At 42.6% G+C, this 21,222-nt stretch overlaps 1 protein-coding gene across 1 annotated transcript in view; it reads left to right on the forward strand.

Moving 5' to 3' along the window:
- LOC306884483 (galactosylgalactosylxylosylprotein 3-beta-glucuronosyltransferase 2-like) overlaps window positions 1-21,222 on the forward strand; it is a gene marked incomplete at its 5' end in the record, with an annotated part of 27,863 nt that continues 6,641 nt past the window's right edge. The window contains 2 exons of the mRNA XM_079440377.1: window positions 1-567; window positions 13,334-13,478. Of these exons, the coding sequence (XP_079296503.1) occupies window positions 1-567; window positions 13,334-13,478 (712 nt within the window). The remainder of the gene's footprint in view (window positions 568-13,333; window positions 13,479-21,222) is intronic.

Here is a 21,222-nt window from a genome sequence, read left to right on the forward strand (position 1 = left end):
ATGAAATCCATCTTCTACACGCGCTTTTTCATCCTTCTTCCGTGGATCTTGATAGTGATCATCGTGATCGACATCGATACGAAGAGGCTGTCTGTTCGGAACACGGCCAGCTTTTATTTGTCTCGGCTGGGAAATGTGCAGCAGCGGCAGGTCGTCAGAACGACTCGCACCAGCAGCAGCAGCAGCACCACCAGCAGCGGGAGTAACGCCACATCTCTCCCGGTCATTTATGCCATCACTCCTACTTACAGCCGAGCGGTGCAGAAAGCAGAGCTCACCCGCTTAGCGAATACGTTCCGCCAGGTTCCGCAGTTCCACTGGATCGTGGTAGAGGACTCAAACTCCCACACGGAGCTGGTTTCTCGGTTTCTCGCACGCTCTGGGCTGCGATACACTCACCTGAACGTGTTCACCCCGCGCAGGTTCAAGCGGACAGGGATGCCCCGAGCGACCGAGCAGAGGAACTTAGCGCTCGGCTGGCTGAGAGGACATCGCTCGTTCAAAGATAAAGGAGTCGTTTTCTTCGCCGATGATGATAACACTTACAGCCTTGAGTTATTTGAAGAGGTAACTGCGACTTCTTGAGATGACTATTGGCTTAATTCTACTTAGACGAATAAGGATTGATATGAAATCAATGAAAAATTAATAGGCCTATAGGCTATACGGTTAGAAAAGCAATGACAATAGAAATGCTACATTGCAAATAGTGGCAACTAGACAGAGATATGTCTGGGGTTCTCAAGAAACCTCTGTTGGTTCACACTGGTCCAAGTCATTAGAGCTCACCTCCAAGAATCTATGACATTTTGTTTGCTAGATATGGTTGGGATTTGCTATATGGTTGCTTGGCTGTTGCTATGATCTACTCCTTGGCCCAGGTCCAAAAAAAAATAAATAAAAAAATCCAACTCTATGGTCTCGCCCCATACATCTGGCCCACTGAAAAGGGTCATGCATGTCAACTCAAATGGTGCAGGATGAGTTACCCCCCCCCCCCCCCCCCCCCCATTAGAAATAAATGTATAAGTGGGGAGTGTAGATCTACATGCTTTACAAAGTGTGATATATACAATCCAGTGCCTCTACGGTATTTGCCTTGAGAACCTTCACTTTAATATTGTAGTAAAATTGAAAACAGCAGCAATTAAGCAGAAAAGCAGCAATTAAAGTCAAGTCAATTCAACCTCTATATTGTCATTGTTCAATAGGCCTATGTTTATACTCCACAAGGTTGCTGCATTACATTTAAAAAATATAATTAGAGAAAAAAAGAAGTATGGTGGCAATTAATAACTTGTAACGCATCAGGAGACTTCACTGTGACATCTGTCCCTATGGACATTCATGCGATGTGTTTTATCACGCCATTGCCATCTATTTCTTATAAGTCTCAAAAGCGCAGGAATTGACGCACATAAGTGAGGGCGACCCAGTACACTGTGTAGCCAAGCAGAGTGAATTAACCCAGTTTAAAGCAGTGGAAGTCACCGAGAAACGAGAGAGTGACCTGACAGCTGGGAAATTAGCATTTGTCTGTTTAAACGGTTGTCTGTGGACGACGGATGAAACAGACAACACCGTGAAGTGATGAGTGGAAAGACACTTCATTTGAGGCTGTGTCTTACACAGGTTATGGTTTTCTACGTCTTGCACACATTTAAAATATCTTTTAAATTTTGCATATATTTCTTAAGGATATATTTTGATCAAGTCAGCTGGATTCTGGTAAGATTAAGCAGTAGGAATAAAGTAGTTCTCTCAAAATTTTTTATTATTATTTATCCTCATGTCATTCCAAACCCATATGTTGGTTTGTTAATTTTTTTTCAGCAAAAAATGAGACATTTTAAAGAATCTTGAAGCAGCTCTTTTCCATTAAACAACATTGATGTCCAAAAAAAAAAAGAAAGAAAAAAAGTAGTTTGTATGAGGAAAAGGCTACCTTATTTATCATGTAAGGTTGGCCATTTGTAAATTTAACGTGTCTGGATTGCTGTGCCATTCACTTCCATTTATTTTTAGCTGTACAAAACAGCTCATTATGCTGCTTGAAACAGAAAACTGGTATTATTTTACCAGATTTTTTTAATGTATTGTCCTAATTATAGACACATTGGTTTGTAACAGTTTTACCATTTGCTGCACTTTGATGTTCTTCTTGTTTCCCTATAGCGGCTAATGAATCGGAAGTCTCAAATATTCACAGAAAACAGCTTACTTCCGCATTGAAAAATAGTGCTGTATGCAATATCAGATGTAATGCACAAGTCAAATGGACCACTTTTAACTTTATTTTATTGTGTTTTTTTGGGTCCTTTTCAGAGTTGGACCAACATGGATACCAATTGTGATGACAGAATTTTTATTGTTAGTTGAAGCATCCCTTTAATGAACTTAATTGCACAGGAAAAAAGTTCGCTTTTCATATTAATTCACGAGTTCACACTTACATATAATAACAGAGTAAGTTTATGCGTATTTGGCGTGCTGTCCAGGGAGAGGGCTCCGAGCTCGGTAATCATTCCCGAGCCCGGGGTACTCCCCTCAAGAGGGTACGAGCTTGGCGTTTAGCCCGGACCCAGAGTGTGCCCCCCCCCCACCCCCCACCCCCCCCGAGTTCTCCTCCCCGTGCTGGAGTAGGAACCGGCTGAAGGTGACGAGTCGGGGTGGTGGAGGGATGCTGGAAGACGAGAGATAATGATGGTAAGACTGCTTGGTTATTTATAGGGATTCTCTCTCATGCTGATTGGATAGGTGGTGTAATTTCTGATGATGAATTGGTTGTGTTAATTATCTGTGCGTGCTCCTCCCGAAATTTGTTAATAAAACATCACTTCACGAGTTGATACTTACATATAATAACAGAGTAAGTTTATGCGTATTTGGCGTGCTGTCCAGGGAGAGGGCTCCGAGCTCGGTAATCATTCCTGAGCCCGGGGTACGAGCTTGGCGTTTAGCCCGGACCCAGAGCGCTCCCCCAAAACGCTATTATCGCAGGACAGCAGATGAAGAGGGGCTTGATAACCCCCCCAAAACTTGCATGGCTTAGGGCTGAAGGGATGCTGGATACTGCTGTGGTAGTGGTACTTCTGTGGAGTCTGGAAGTAGAGATGAGAGGGAGGTAGAGATACAGGCTCCTGCGGGAGCAGTCACTGCTGCGGCAGTGGAGGAATATAGAAAAGGCTCCTGCGGGAGCAGTCACTGCTGCGGCGAAATACAGATAGGGCTCCTACGGGAGCAGTCACTGCTGCGGCAGTGGAGGAATATAGAAAAGGCTCCTGCGGGAGCAGTCACTGCTGCGGCAGTGGAGGAATATAGAAAAGGCTCCTGCGGGAGCAGACACTGCTGCGGCAGTGGAGGAATATAGAAAAGGCTCCTGCGGGAGCAGTCACTGCTGCGGCGAAATACAGATAGGGCTCCTACGGGAGCAGTCACTGCTGCGGCAGTGGGGAAATACAGATAGGGCTCCTGCGGGAGCAGTCACTGCTGCGGCAGTGGAGGAATATAGAAAAGGCTCCTGCGGGAGCAGTCACTGCTGCGGCAGTGGGGAAATACAGATAAGGCTCCTGCGGGAGCAGTCACTGCTGCGGCAGTGGGGAAATACAGATAGGGCTCCTGCGGGAGCAGTCACTGCTGCGGCAGTGGTGGAATATAGAAAAGGCTCCTGCGGGAGCAGACACTGCAGCGCCAGTGGGGAAATACAGATAGGGCTCCTGCGGGAGCAGTCACTGCTGCGGCAGTGGAGGAATATAGAAAAGGCTCCTGCGGGAGCAGTCACTGCTGCGGCAGTGGAGGAATATAGAAAAGGCTCCTGCGGGAGCAGACACTGCTGCGGCAGTGGAGGAATATAGAAAAGGCTCCTGCGGGAGCAGACACTGCAGCGGCAGTGGGGAAATACAGATAGGGCTCCTGCGGGAGCAGTCACTGCTGCGGCAGTGGAGGAATATAGAAAAGGCTCCTGCGGGAGCAGACACTGCTGCGGCAGTGGGGAAATACAGATAGGGCTCCTGCGGGAGAAGTCACTGCTGCGGCAGTGGGGGAGTACAGACAAGGCTGAACGTAGTGCTGTTGGAATGAATGGATTGGGGATGGACCGTTGAAGATGGATATAGGTGATGTTAAAGAGGGGTTGGCTATGGAGGGTCTGAAGTTCGGGTTCCCAGGAATGTATGTCAATTAGAGGGGTTGGCCGATTAGCGTTCGATGAGCTTCCTTGATGTGGGAGTGGTCCGATCGAATATAGCTTTTGAAAGCTTCTGACGACCAGCGACCAAGTGCTTGTATCTGCTGCTGGGAAAGGCCTTGATTAGAAAATCATCTAAGAGATGTACTAGGTAAGGTACGTCGCAATTGTTCGAGAGGATCCAACAGATAGCTTCTGACAACATGTTGAAAATTTTGGGGCTGCTTCTGCCCCAAAGGTGAGGTGAGGTGGACGGAAAAGTAAAATTTTTCCTGCCAGCGGATGCCGAATAAATGCCAAAAGTCTGGGTGAATGGGCATTACTTTAAAGGCAGAAGTGATGTCGACTTTGGCCAGCCAAGCGCCACGACCCGTGATTTTGATCAGGGCAATGGCTTGTCAATGTCATGGTAGTGGAGGGAAAATTCTTCGAGCGGAATGAGGCTGTTAATGCTCGGGAATGGGGAATTGTGTGGTGATGACAAATCAATTATGAGGCGTTTTTTACCGGAAAATTTTCTGGTAGCTATGCCGATGGGGCTAACTCGGACAATGTTAAAGGGAGGGACAGAAAAGGGGCCGATCATGAAGCTTGCGTCTATTTCTTTTTTGATTAGGATATCGACGGTTTCGGGTTCGGTGAGAGCGGACTGGAGATTGGGGCAGATGAGGCTTTGGGTGGGGAGATTTCCAACACCGGGGTGGAAACCGTGTGAGAGATCTGATATGACATAATCAAAGAAATAAGGGTCAGGGTGATGGAGCAGTTCTGTGGATAAACGAGAAACATTTACAGGAGTCAATAAATATTTTTTAGTATTTTTATTTGCAGCTTTTTTAACAGGACAAATCAAGCGGGCGTGAGCACCGCCACAAAAATTGCAAACGTGCATAAACCGCTGTCTTGAGCATCTACCCGTATTGAAACTGATGCAGACCTGGCTGTCGGAGGAAAATGGGCGGTGGTAAAGTAAAGGAGATGGGTTGGATGAGACGTCTGGAATGCTTGGCACGTAGCTGGTGGATTTGAGCTGAGATGATTCTGGGCAGGGGGGGATGGATGGGTTGATGAAGGGGCATATGGTGGTGGAGTAGGAAATGGATCGGCAGACCGCACATGTTATGTTACGGCAGCCTAAAAATACTCTGTTGTGGAGTTCGGTGTCCAGGGCACCCCAGTAAGAGACTTGATTCCACTGGGCCACTCGAATGGCGCATTTAGCTGCAAATAATTTGTGGTACGTATAGAAGTGGGAGCCTCCGTATGATAATGCGAGTTCGGCAATTATCGCGAGATAGTCGCCGAGCTCGCGTCTCCTTTGGGGAAACTCGGTGCAGATGACTTCTGTGTAGTGCTTGAAAGCAATCGTGAATTCTGTGAATGATAAGATACGTGACGGGTTGTTAGCTGTGTTTTTTAAGGTGACGGAAAATTCGATCGGCGGACAGAGGTGAAATTGGTGACAAAAGGGAGAAAAGGTCTATATCCGCACCTGACAAGATCTGAGTCCTGATGGAGTTGGCTACGGGGGCTGGTTCCAGTGCGAGCGCATTTGGCGGGATGGGTAGGGGTGTGGCTGAAGAAAGTGAGAATGGACCTCAGCGGCATCCGCGGTGCGGCCTAGGCTTGCTGAAGGCCTTCCGGAGGCCCGTCCCCGAGGGAGTGGTGAATTGTTCGAGTCGTGAATACGGAATGCCGCGGCCCTGGCTTGCTTTAGTCATTGCTTTGGACGGAGGTGAAGAGATTGAAGACTCCCCGGATTGGAGAGAAGCGTAGAGGGCGAGGTAGAACGACTTGCAATGATGAAGCCGGCGCTGGTGAGTACCTGGCGAAGTCCTGCCACGGTCCAATTTTCCGCGGCTGGGGCGTAAGAAACGGCTTACGTGAAGGAGGATGCTGGAGAAGGTGGCTGACACCTTGAAGATGAAGGTGATGGCGTGCCTCGACGTCTGGATGTATGAGCGGGTGCTGTGGGGGAAGGCCGGCGGCCCCATGTTGCAGCCGTGGGCTCGATTGTGATATCCTGTGAAGCGCTGGTGTATTGGACAGCTGCTGGTGATGCAGGAGGATCCGTGGCTTCAAAGGAATTTTCGTATGCGAAACGTTCTATCTCTGACATGATTCTGCGAATTGGGTGTGCCAATGCTAGAAGACGAGCGATAATGTCGGTAAGACTGCTTGGTTATTTATAGGGATTCTCTCTCTTGCTGATTGGATAGGTGGTGTAATTGCTGATGATGAATTGGCCATGTTAATTATCTGCGCGTGCTCCTCCCGAAATTTGTTAATAAAACATCACTTAATATGATGCAATTTGTTAGAAAATGTGCAATTTTTTTTTTATGAAAAAGCATGGTCTACCCATTAAAACATCATCAGTGGGGTGTAAGATGATTGAACAAAAACATACAAATTCAAATGAATTAGCCACCAAAACATACAAATTTAAGAAATAATTGCTTTGTATTTGATGTCTGATGGTTGGACATTTCTTTTATTTGACTGGAAAGCATAAAAAGGGCACCAGGAAGCTGACAGCAGTCAAATGATGAGATGAGAGAAGATGTTTCCTCCTCTGCATTACATTCTCTGTCGCGTTTACAGTAACACAAAATCCTTTTCTCTCTCTTGGCTGTTGTCCAAACCCTGCATTTATAGCTGATCGTCTCATTTATCATCAATTATTCTACCCTTCTCTTACCACTGCTTTTCCTCCCGTCTAAGCCGTTCCCTTTTCCTCTGCCACGGGCCTTACTGCCCTCCTCATTCCTTCAATGCTTGCTTTGTGCATCCCTCCCTCCCTCTGCCTCTTTCTCTCTCTCTCTCCATTTCTCCAGAACACAGCTGGACATGTGGATGAACACATGGAACAGCCCCTGAGGGGTAGAGCGCAGTGTCAGAATGCTGATGACCCCTGCTCTGCTCAACACAAACACATTACACAGCACAACAATGAGAGTCATTTGGCCTTTTTCAACAGCTAGTGTTTCATAATTTGTGGTAACAAGAAACAAGATGGCGGTGCGGTCAGACGCAGCGGCTGCTCCGGGTCCCAAAGACGGTGATTTTATGTCTTTTAATGCCGTCTGTTCGTCTCCAAATAGTGTAAAATTACCGCTAACTCGCAAGGAAATAAATCCAAAACACATATATGATCGCCAAAGCCTTTTGGATATCGGCAACGCGTACAAACAACAACTCTCGCCGGCGGCTACTGAGTAGCTACGAGGCCTTTGTTTACTGCTGGAGCCGGACCTCGAGACCGCGGCCTCGCCTACTGATGCTACTCGCACAAGGCAGCGTCGCAAGCGGTGTGAGAGAGGACGGAAGCGCGGTAAGCGCAGAAAAAAAAATCAGCAATCACTTCACAGACAGCAGAGACACACGGAGCCTGTGGCAAGCCATTCAGACCATCACTGACTACAACAAGCCCCCGCCACAGGCCTGTGATGATGACACATCCCTCCCCGATGCACTCAACCACTTTTATTCACGGTTTGAAATGCAGAATGACACACCTGCACAAAAACTGCCCACACCTCCCAACGACCGGGCGCTCTGTCTGTCTCCAGCCGATGTAAGGAAGACCCTATCTAGGATTAACCACGCAAGGCTGTGGGTCCTGACAACATACCTGGCCGTGTTCTGAGAGACTGTGCTGCACAGCTGACAGATGTGCTTACAGATATCTTCAACACCTCGCTGAGCTAGGCAGTCGTCCCCACATGTCTCAAATTCACAACAATCATACCGGTACCAAAGAAATCACCTGTGTCCTGTCTAAATGACCAACACACTCGACCCGCTCCAGTTTGCATACCGTCCAAACCGCTCTACGGACGATGCAATTTCCTCCACCCTCCACCTGGCTCTTACCCACCTAGAAAATAAAGACTCCTATATTAGAATGCTGTTCATTGACTTCAGCTCGGCATTCAACACAATAATCCCACAACAGCTCATAAATAAGATAAACCTGCTGGGCCTTAACAATTCCCTTTGTAATTGGATCCTGGACTTTCTAACCAGAAGACCTCAGTCAGTCCGTGTCGGCCACAACACCTCGAGCACTACCACACTGAGCACAGGTGCCCCACAAGGCTGTGTGCTCAGCCCGCTGCTCTTCACACTGCTGACCCACGACTGCACTGCCAAGTTCAGCTCAAACCACATCATCACGTTTGCTGATGACACAACAGTGGTAGGTCTCATCAGCAACAACGATGAAACGCACTACAGAGATGAAGTGGCACAGCTGGCTGAATGGTGTGGCACTAACAATCTGTCCCTCAATGTGGAGAAGACAAAGGAGGTTGTGATGGACTTCAGGAGAAACTCCGTTGACCACCCCCCACTGACCATCGACAGCTCGACTGTGGAGAGAGTCAGCAGCATTAAATTCCTGGGGGTGCACATCACAGAGGATCTCACCTGGACCCCCAACACCATGTCACTCTCCAAAAAGGCACAACAGCGCCTACACTTTCTCCGCCGGCTGAAAAGAGCAAGTCTGCCTCCACCCATCCTCACCACATTCTAGAGGGGCACCATTGAGAGTGTGCTGACCAGCTGCATCACTGTCTGGCACGGAAACTGCAGTGCTGCTGACCGCAAGACCCTCCAGTGGACAGTGAACACAGCTGCAAAGATCATCGGTGCCCCTCTCCCCTCCATCCTGGACATTTTCCTTACACGATGCTCCAGCAAAACCAACAGCATCCTGAAGGACTCCACCCATCCCTCCCACAGTTTCTTCCAGCTCCTACCATTAGGAAGACGGTACCGGAGCATCAGAGCCCGCTCCGCCAGACTGCTCAACAGCTTTTTCCCCCAGGCTGTGAGAGCCCTGAACTCAAACCTCCCCGCCCCCCTCTGAAACCCCATGTGTTGCAGTCCTACTGGCCCCGCGACGAGCAGGATTCGAACCGCGGTCTCCGGCGTGGGAGGCAGGTGCTCTAACGAGGAGGCTAAAGGCCACGGCCTCTAGCGTCAGTCGCTAGAGCGCCACTTGAGGTCGGGGAGTGAGGTTTAACCTGCACAGCACTTACCCGCTGGCCTCTGCTACACATGCAAACCCCTACCTCCTGAAACATGGACCACCCCCCACCCCAAACCTTACCACACCAAAGAAAAAACTGTATGGAACTTTTTTTGTGCAATTCGAAGTGTGCTACACACAGGTGAGTGGGCCTGTACAAACCACCTGTAGTAACACACTCTCCTCTATGTGCACTAGACACTTTACATACACTGCTGCGTGTACACAATCCCACAAAAGACTCAGCAATATATGTATGTTTACATGCTCATGCAATACAAATCATCCTGCACTGTTCCCCAACCAGCTGCTTGACTCAAAATGTTTCTCTTTGCACATGTACAGTATTTATGTGAAGCATTCGTATAGTTTGTATTTTTTATCTTTTATTTTTTTTTAGTTTGTATAGGGTAAATATTTATATATAGTATACTTACAGTTAAAATCTTTCAGTAGGTTAGTTTGTGTATAGGTTTATAGTGTATAGGTTTATTGTGTTTTTTTTTATAGGTTTATAGGTTTAAAGTGTTTTATTACCTCATAGTTGTGTGTCTGTATTTATGTAGCACCGTGGTCCTGCGAGGCACGACATTTCGTTCCACTGTATGTCCCCACATGTAGCGGAATGACAATCAAGCTCAACTTGAGCTTGATGATGACAAATGTTAATGACACATAGGAAATGTATTCATTTAGCACATACTGTTTTCCCCAACAAGGAGTGATACAACTTGAGTGATTCATCCTCAGGCGACAGTTACAAAAGAACTGCAATGCAAAGTCTCAAAATTAGCTAGAAAAGCACAAACTAGCACAGATATGTGATGGAGCAACAGTGAAACAATAGTTTTGTTAAGGTGTAGAAGGGAGTTGAGTACAGTGATCAAGTTCTAGTGGAAAAAAAAGAAAGAAAGTGTCTTTAACTGCCTGAGTGAAGTATGGAAGATTATTCTACCATTAAATTTGTGAGCGGAAATAGCTTTATCATTAAACTCACAAATAGAACATACATTCTTATTTTTAGACAGAAAATATATTCCAATGACAAGCAATTTGACTCAAAAATGGAGCATGATATAATAAATCACAAATCAGCCAATCAGAACCATCTTTGTTTGCGTTCTTTCTCACTTGCAAAACATGAAGCAACTGAAGAGAAGAACACATACCTTAATGTGGCGCTTTATCAGACTGCATGTTTTTCCATGTAAAACATGAGCGCCATCCTGTATGATATCCACAACCTCTTTGTTTTCTCCTCGTTTATTTTTAATATACACAAGGAGAAATAGTCCACCAAATAATAGTGCACCAAAACGAAAATTTGATCATCAATTGGCCCTTCCCATGGAGTTTGATTGACAGGCGATCTGACCAATAATAACGCGGAATCTGCCATTTTTGTCTGTCAAACACACCAGACTGGAAAGCAGATTAACCTTGGTGGACTTGAACTTGAAAAATGGTGTGTATTGATTGACATCTTTCCGCGGTTGAAACAAGATACCTTCTGATATTCATTCATGTTTCTTTCATGTTATAACTAGTAAAGAGGAAGAGATGATCGATTCACGTCACGTGCCACTTGAACTGAGGCGCTACAGTGATCTGTCACAACTCAATAACAAGGCACAAAACGGTATTTATTGTTTGAATTTCTTTAAAAAAAATGACACAAATGTTTCTTTGTTTTATACCTAAAGTAACCTGCTCTGTCTTGTCTGTCGGTGTCCTCTTTGCTCTGCGATGTAACAGTTATTATTTACTGCGTGAGAATATGAAGTGTGGCATGGCTTGTTGGACATAGCGACAGTAATGAAGGGGGGCGGGTCTTTGCGAAGGGTTAATTACTCAACTGTAGTTCCAAACCTGTATGTATGTAATTCTTCTGCTGAACGCAATAACCAGATCAGCATTTGGGTTGGCAACCAAACAAATTCGGGTCCCATTAACTTCCATTGCATTTTTGGTTCATACAATGCAAGTCAATAGGAACTGAAACTGTTTGGTTACCAACATTCATCAAAATATAAAGGTCATAAAGGTTTGGAATGACAGGGTGAATAAATGACTGAATTTTCATTGACTGAACTATCATTTCAAAATCCCAATGACCAGTGAAATGTAGCGTTGCTTGTTGTAGCCGGTTAGGACAAAAATTTAGATTAACGGTTTACCCTTTAACACCTCTTTACTGCAAAAACGAATTTTCCTAATGAGTATTTTGAGAAGCCACATTATATGTGACCCTGGATCACAAAACCAGTCATAAGGGTCAATTGTTCGAAATTGAGATTTATACATCATCTGAAAGCTGAATAAATAAGCTCTCCATTGATGTATGGTTTGTTTGGATAGGATAATATTTGGACAAAATCTGGAATCTGAGGGTGCAAAAAAAAAAGAAAATCACCTTTAAAGTTGTCCAAATGAAGTTCTTGATATTTTTACAGTAGGAAATTTTTTTAATATCCTAATGATTTTTGGCATGAAAGAAAATTTATAATTTTGATCCATACAATGTATTTTTGACTTTCGCTACAAATATAACCGTGCAACATAAGACTGGTTTTGTGGTCCAGGGTCACATACAAGAAATTGAGACTCGTTTTCATAGACTGAACATTTTGTCCTATTGCATTGGCAGTTTTTCACTTGTTTGTAGTTTAATGTCAGTGCAGCAAAACACTATTTATGCATGTATATTTAAGATATTTATAAAAACAAATCATAGTACTTCCATAAGGCAGTGTTCCTTCTCTTGTTTCAAGCATTTTCAGATATTGTCAGATGTCAGAAGTCAGAGACTAAAAAAAAAAGTGTTACAATGTGATTTTGTGCTGTGCATGTATTGGCAGCACATGGTCATAATTAAGTCATATTTTGATTTTCGTGGTACAATAAACTCTGTGCAATGTATTCTAGCCAGCCTTGTGTCTTCGGTGCCACGCCACATCACTGCAAGTTCTGCATTAGATTTATTGTTCTCAGTTGTAACCAGTCTTTCCTTAGCAATATAGTTCCTTACTAGATCCAATTTTGTTGTTGCATTGTTTGAATCCTCTCTGGAACTGTCAGGCAGCATGTAGAGTTTTGTTATCGAAGGTGATTTTACCTCCCTAAAGATATCGAACACACTCGTCTACTACAAATTTATTTCTCTGCACCGTGTTGTCAAAACGGGGCCAGACTTTTTTATTCCCTGTCCCTGCAGGAAAACACATGGGTCACAAAAACTGCCAAATACAGATGCCTAGCCATAGCTGCCTGTAGCTTGAGAGCTCAGCTCAAAGAACAGTGTATGTGACACTGCATTTGATGGCTGTGCCCGTTGCCCTTGTTGTCAACTTCAACGCAAAAGGACGCTTGGCACCTGCAGATGACATCCTCTTTGCTTGAGAATTCTTTGACTTTGCCTTTGAGCTGTGTTAGGCTTTAAGTGCAACATTATGGAGATGGAGCCTTTGAAGAAAGGGAGGAAGAAATACAGCTAAAGGGGCAGCATTTTGGGCTTCAAAGCTTGTCCGTTGCTTATGGCCACCAGCCACAGGCACGTCACCTGACTGCGTACAGCACTCACATAAATAGCGCAACCATTAAATATTCAAAGGCTACTCTGACCATTTGTTCAAGAAATTGCAGCAACGCTCATTTCCCCAGTGGTAAATAGTTTTTATTTTTATTATATATGAAGGAATGAAGGGAAAACAAGATTCTTTCAGCAGTAGGATGTTTAAAATTCCTCAAGGAAGATGGTATCTTGTTGGAGATGACAGTTTTAGCGTTGGCTGGTGGTTCAATCAGATGTGATCGTGTTTATGAAACTGAAGAGCGATGTGTGCTGTCTCCAGCAGACTGCAGGTGGATGGACTTATTTGTGCTGAAAATGAGCCAGGATTTTATAATAAGCCATGCTGTGTGTGTATCGGTGCTACGCTCATTCCTTTAAAAATAATAATAGACTAAGTACTGCATTTGGTTAGCAGTATAAAAGGTACAAAGAACCGACTGGAGGATCCACAACAAAACTCTGCAGATCTTTATGATAACTTTGGTGGATTGGGTTTGTAATAGTATCATTTATCACTACTCTGTCTTCTGCTGTTCAGATGCGGTCAACCAGGAGAGTGTCAGTATGGCCAGTGGGACTCGTTGGAGGCCGGAGATATGAGCGGCCCTTGGTGGAAAAGGGGAAAGTGGTCGGCTGGTACACAGGTTGGAAGGCTGACAGGCCGTTTGCAATTGACATGGCTGGTAAGACACCACTAAGATCTCTTGAATTTCTCATTTAACAACATGCACGGTCATTAAAACACCACTAGCAATTTTTTACTGATTATTCTTACAAAAAACTGAAAAAAATCTTGCTGCACGATTGTTGCTTAACCAGGAAAAAAAAGGCACATTTATTTAAATATGATAATTATGCCTGTTTTACACTATGTGCAGGATGAAACGCTGACATAAAAGCATGCGTTCACACTAATGGCATTTCTGCTGTGTAACAGAACCGCAGCTCAAAATACCAGAAAATTACAGACAGTTAAAATATTTATAGGCCCTGAACATGATCTAGCTCAATTCCTTGAGTGACAAAGAAATTTTTTGACAATAGATTCCACTGGTTAAATAAAACAGATTTCTGGTGACTGGCACTTTCTGTCATCCAGCTGGTTTTGAATTCCAAGACTAATTTGTGCAAATCACGTAAAACCCCCAAGCTGAACACTAAACTGCCATTTTTTTTCCACCCTGCCCATCTGAAAGCTTCCATTTAAGTTACATTTATTCATTAAGTGTACGCTTTTATCCAAAGCGATTTACAGTGCATTCAAGATATACATTTTTATCAGTATGCCGATTCTCCTGAGAATCAAACCCATGACCCATGGCATTGCAGGTGAGCTACTGTGACCAATTAACCATCCATCAACAGACTTGATAAAGACATTTTTAAAGTTCAGAACCATTACTGTAAATGTCTTAAAATTATTGGAGAAGCAGAACAACATTAGCTGGAGCATTATGTCTTCAAATTTCACCACAAGGTCTCTCAATTTTATTTAATGTTATTAAGGTATTGAACTTCCGCCATCCATATCTCTGTCCATCTTCTCTGAGTTCTGAAGGATATTCTGCCCACGTTATACCATGTGCTGTCGATAATCACAACATCAGCTGAGTGAGGAACAGCTTGCCTGCTCAGATAAGCAGATGGGACTTCTTTGCAGTTTGGTTGTGTTGATACTTTCCAGACTACCGCACACTGAAGTCGTTTCAAACAGGCATATAAAACTGGCCCAAGGCAGGCAGCAAAGCGGGTTCCTATATAGAGAGACCATGCAAAAGGAACGCTCTAAGCTAAGCTGAGGAAAAAAAGCTGTGAAACACTAGAGAGTCTTCTGAAGAGGCTTTTCTCCTATACAACACTAGTGATACTAGCTAGAGCATGTCAGTGTTTATGAAGGAAAGGCACTAAGTACCACGCTTGTTAATGTTAAGTCAAAGTGACACTATTAAAAAATCTAAATAATTGATTTAAAGGTGAAATAAAATATAAATATCTGAAAAAAAAAGTTGCCTTTACAACTTATTAAATAAAACATAAGTTAAAATACTAAAATTACTGGTAACACTTACAGTATAGAGACCAAATCTTACTATTATTTAGTTGCTTATTATCATGTCTCTTATGAACATATTGGCTGCTTGTTAGTACTTATCAAGTTCGAGTTGAGCTTTATTGTCATTCCGCTACATGTGGGGACATACAGTGGAACGAAATGTCGTGCCTCGCAGGACCACGGTGCTACATAAATACAGACATACAACTATGAGGTAATAAAACACTTTAAACCTATAAACCTATAAAAAAAACGCTATAAACCTATACACTATAAACCTATACACAACTAACATACTGACAGATTTTAACTATAAGTATACTTATAAATATTTACCCTATACAAAAAAAAAAAAAAAAAATAAAATATACAAACTATACGAATGCTTCACATAAATACTGTACATGTGCAAAGAGAAACATTTTGAGTCAAGCAGCTGGTTGGGGAACAGTGCAGGATGATTTGTAGTGCATGAGCATGTAAACATACATATATTGCTGAGTCTTTTGTGGGATTGTGTACACGCAGCAGTGTGTGTAAAGTGTCTAGTGCACATAGAGGAGAGTGCGTTACTATAGGTGGTTCGTACAGGCCCACTCACCTGCGTGTAGCACACTTCGAATTGCACAAAAAAGTTCCATAGAGTTTCTTTGGTCTGGTAAGGTTTGGGGGGGGGGGGGGGGGGGGGGGGGGTCCATGTTTCAGGAGGTAGGGGTTTGCATGGGGTTTCAGAGGGGGGCGGGGTGGTTTGAGTTCAGGGCTCTCACAGCCTGGGGGAAAAAGCCATTGAGCAGTCTGGCGGAGCGGGCTCTGATGCTCGGTACCATCTTCCTGATGGTAGGAGCTGGAAGGGTGGGAGGGATGGGTGGAGTCCTTCTGGATGCTGTTGGTTTTGCTGGAGCGGAGTGGAGAGGGGCACACAGCCTTGTGGGGCACCTGTGCTCAGTGTGGTAGTGCTCGAGGTGTTGTGGCCGACACGGACTGACTGAGGTCTTCCGGTTAGAAAGTCCAGGTTCCAATTACAAAGGGAATTGTTAAGGCCCAGCAGGTTTAGTTTATTTATGAGCTGTTGTGGGATTATTGTGTTGAATGCAGAGCTGAAGTCAATGAACAGTATTCTAACATAGGAGTCTTTATTTTCTAGGTGGGTAAGAGCCAGGTAGAGGAAATTGTATCGTCCGTAGAGCGGTTTGGACGGTATGCAAACTGGAGCGGGTCGAGTGTGCTGGGGAGGCTGGTTTTGATGTTGTGCATGACTAACCTCTCAAAGCACTTCATCATGATTGGAGTCAGTGCTATGGGACAGTAGTCATTTAGACAGGACACAAGTGATTTCTTTGGTACCGGTATGATTGTTGTGGATTTGAGACATGTCGGGACGACTGCCTGGCTCAGCGAGGTGTTGAAGATATCTGTTAGGACATCTGTCAGCTGTGCAGCACAGTCTCTCAGAACACGGCCAGGTATGTTGTCAGGACCCGCAGCCTTGCATGGTTAATCCTAGATTGGGTCTTCCTTACGTCGGCTGGAGACAGACAGAGCGCCGGTCGTTGGGAGGTGTGGGCAGTTTTTGTGCAGGTGTGTCATTCTGCATTTCAAACCGTGAATAAAAGTGGTTGAGTGCATCGGGGAGGGATGTGTCATCATCACAGGCCTGTGGCGGGGGCTTGTAGTCAGTGAGCACTGACTACTGAGTAGTTATAAAGCACATATAGTATTTTGGAAGACCTTATTCTACATTCCCAATCCTACCCAATAACTAAACTTAATTATCTTACTAACTATTAATAAGCAGCAAATAAGGAGTTTATTGAGGCAAAAGTTGAGTTAAAATAAAGTGTGACCAAATTACTAAAACTAATATATATATATCAAAAAATATATATTCAAAACAAAAAGTAAAAAAAAATGGCAAAAGCATGTAACAAAATTAATATAAAAAATAACACTGAAAATATATAAAAATTCTAAATATAAAAAACTATAAGTGTAAATATACCTCGCTGCAAGTAAATATGGTCCTTTCTTTAAAAGGTACTAACACAAAAAACGTTTTATGCATTCTGACAATTTTTTTTATATGACAGCGGCATTTTGGGAGCCTGAAAACAAACTTTTGAAAAAAAATTTTTAATTTTTTTTAAAAATGAAAAACTACAAAAATGCTAATTTTGAAAACAGTGACATCATGCGCATGTATTTTATGCATGATGTACAAACTTGAATGCATATGTGCGGAGGTGTGTACCGTCTCTTTGCGTCGCCAACTACTCGCCTGGCATGCATAATACAGCATTTTAGTCGTTTTCTCTGTATGATATACCTGTATGATAAACTTCTAAAAAATTCTAGTACAATCGCTGCCGTGTAAACATACTCAAAATGGCTTTCCAGATACTTCACCCTCTCTGTTCTTCTCTGGTGGAATGAGCTGCCAACCTCCACCCGATCTGCTGAGACCATCAGAACCTTCAAGAGCGAGCTGAAGACACACTTCTTCCATGAGCACTTAATGAAAACACAACCATAAACAAAGGCACTTCCTATAATAACTCCTGGCACTTGGTACTGTGTATTGCAAATACTGTTGGCTCTTCTGATAAATTGTTTGTGATATTCCACATTTGTAAGCCACTTTGGATAAAAGCATCTGCTAAACAACTAAACGTAATCTGGAAGTTGACATGTCAGGCTGGTCGGGATTCCCAAACATAGGGATGTTAAAAGCATCTGTGTTTACACTTTTTGGGGAAATCAGCTTTCAAATGGCTTACTATAACAAAAAAATGTATTCCGACAGTAAAAAGCAACAAAAAGTTACACACTACTACAAAGGATAACAAGTAGAAAAAGATAACCGATACCCTGTAATTTAGGCAAAAGTGAGGTGACAGGGCTCTCTGCTCCCTATAATTGGTGAAAAGCACTTTTATCGAAGCTAAATTCAGCAATTTCTCTATGCATTTTTAGCAAACGTGAGCTCTCAGGCAATGCATTAAAGAGGGAGGGGTGAGAAGATGCTGACAGGCTGGAAATATCCTAATGGAGAGAGGCAGGGCTCATATGCAGCTCGAGGGAATGAATACAACGTCAGAGATAGCAGTGCGTAGTTGAAGCAATCCCTAATTCCCCAGACTCCAGCGCTGCCGCTGGATATTATGCTGTTCATGAAACTCTAATAACAAGAGATGGTATCATCTCTTCCTCATGTGATCTCCATTACTACCACTATTGCTTCTCTTCCATAGCTTGTATTCTTCACACGTGTTCACTCACCCATAATATCATCATCATTGTCATCAGAGATAATGTATTCATTGTCAAGGCCTACCTGACAGTGAGCACATCTCCTTTCACAAACACTTCACACAATGTATACGCATCCTCACATTGTTGCCATAGACTAAACACACGTTCTAGGAACTGTTTAAGGTTCATAAATCCGCTGGCTCTACTACACTTCTCCCTGAACAAAAGCTGAGAACAATGAGGTTATTTAGTATTCCTGCTGTATGGCTTCTTCTGAGAGCAAACACAATAGCAAAGAAAAGGTCCTGAACCACCTCTCATTGCTTTCAAGCATTGCTCTCACCTGAAGAGGAGCTCAAGTGCTTGTCTTAACATGGAAACCTTTTTAACACACAATAGCGACGTTTTGCACATTAGGCGGAGAAGGGTTGAAAAGATTATGCATGAGAATAAACGAAAACAAAAAGCTGCATCTGTAGTGTACACAGTGATTAAGCCATGCATTAGTCACACTAGCTTTTACACGATCTGTGTCACAAGAAGAATAAATATATATATATATATATATATATATATATATATATATATATACACATACATACACACTGTATAGTATATAAACATTGGAGTCTGCGTGAGGGACAACTTGGAGAATTTTATTGCACAAATATTTTGCAGTGGTTCTAAAATAAATAAAATGCAACAGCTTCATTGTTTTGGTGGGCACTATGCTAAAATTTGCCAGGTCTGAAAAACAAAACTAGCCGAATTGCATTTTTTCCATGGTTTTCCTCTCTGTCGGGGGTCCCCTCTTTTGAAATTGCATGACGAGGGGGGTTCCCTCGCCATCAAAATAGCATTCTGGGGTGAGGAGGGTAGATTGCTTTAACCCACATACTAATATACAACCATTGGCAACAATTTGCAGTAAAACTGTGGCAACTCTAAGTCTCTTAGAGTTACCAGGCCTGCATTTTTTGATCAAAAGTAAAATCATTAATTGTGTAAAATGTGACCCTGGATGGACCACAAAACCAGTTTTAAGTCGCTGGGGTATATTTGTAGCAATAGCCAAAAATACATTGTATGGGACAAAATTATCCATTTTTCTTTTATGCCAAAAATCATTAGGATATTAAATAAAGATCATGTTCCATGAAGATATTTAGTGAATTTCCTACCGTAAATATATCAAAACCTAATTTTTGATCAGTAATATGCGTTGCTAAGAACTTAATTTAGACAACTTTAAAGGCGATTTTCACCCTCAGATTCCAGATTTTCAAATAGTTGTATCTCGGCCAAATATTGTCCTATCATAACAAGCCATGCATTAATAAATCTTGTTTATTCAGCTTTCAGATGATGTAGAAATCTCAATTTGGAAAAATTGACGCTTATGACTGGTTTTGTGGTCCATGGTCACAAATATTATTACACAAAATTATTTACTTAACTTAGTAACTTTTGTATTATATTTTAAAGGGGTCATCGGATGCCCATTTTACACAAGATAATATGATTCTTTATGGTCTTAATGAAAAGTCTATAGCATACTTTGGTTAAAATTTGTCAATGGTAGTGTAAAATACACCTTCTTTACCCTGTCAAAATCAGCTCTGTTTTCAGCACGCTGATCTAGTCCATGTTGCTTTAAATCCTAGTGAGCTCTGCTGACTCCACCCCTCTCTTCCGTGGAGTGATGAGCAGACCATAGATGTGTGTAGATTCCCTATTCGACCGCTCCAGATACGTTGCCGCATCAGCCATCTCACATTCACCATAATAATCAATGAATATTCAAAGATATACAAGCGTATAACTTGCTGTTGTAGACACAAAACAGTCAATGCGCTCAGATTCGCAGACCGTTCCAAAAATGGCGGATGGCTTACGTATCACGGCCCATAGAAACAGTCGATAATGAGGCATCTAGGTATATATATATCTATGGAGCATACTAAACTTCAGCCGTGAAACTGGCTAACTAGCACATTATTAGGAAAGGCGATATGCAAAGATTCATAAAAACTCTTATACTCACTTCTTCTGTAAATAAAGCTGGATCACGAATGATTCGTGGGAACATAGATGCATTTAGGCAGATCGGGGATTGGCGCATTCACTTCAAAGTGAAAGTAACGTTAATCCTCTGCCTCTTCAGCAGCTCAGATGTCAGGAGTAAATGATGACTGCTATATTCAATATTACATCCAACAACTAAACACTTCAATCGCTTAATCAGAGACATCTTGTCTTCCCCTGCAGGTGGACAGCTCTCAGATCACTGAGGGCGGGTCTAAGGTAAAACGGTCTCAATCAACTATCGTGGGAGCGGTCTGTACAGAACTACGTCATTCTGACAGGGCACTCAGAACAGCCTGATTTGAGAGAGGATTTAAAAAAAAAAAAAAAACACTGGGTTGATTTTTATCATTATAGGATGGATGTGTACACACACTTCCAACACACGTTTATCTTCAAACAACTTGAAAAGTGAATTTTGCATCCGATGACCCCTTTAAAAATGTTATTTATACCTGTGCTGCAAAGCTGAATTTTCAGCATTATTACTCCACTCTTTGTCACAAGATCATTCAGAAATTATTCTAATTTGCTGATTTGATGCTCAAGAAATTATTATTATTATTTTGCTATTATAATGTTGAAAACTATTTTTGTGGAAACCATGATACATTTTTAGAATTCTTTGATGAATATAAAGTTAAAAAGAACAATAAAATATTTTGTGGTGCATCTATAAACATAATAACAGTTGAAAAAAACAACAACAAACTGATTAACTTACAACAATGAGCTTATATTATACCTTAGCAGAATTCAATCCTTTTGACAATTTTATGTAAATAAGTGAGCTGACACTTAACAAAACTAATCTAAAAAGTACACTTTCCCATTTGGCGTTTACAGACTGTTGTATTTTTATATTTACTTGTTGTCCTTTATTAATTTTACACAGTTTATTAATATGATTTACATATTTAAATATAATAATTATTTCATGATTTATGTATTGCATTTCCCTGGAAATAAGTACTATAGGCAGTTTTGTGAGGAAAAATACGTTTTTATGAACCATAACAACATAAACAGCTTTTCAGCAC

Source organism: Barbus barbus (assembly GCF_936440315.1).
Source record: "Barbus barbus genome assembly, chromosome: 18".
Lineage (NCBI taxonomy): Eukaryota > Metazoa > Chordata > Actinopteri > Cypriniformes > Cyprinidae > Barbus > Barbus barbus.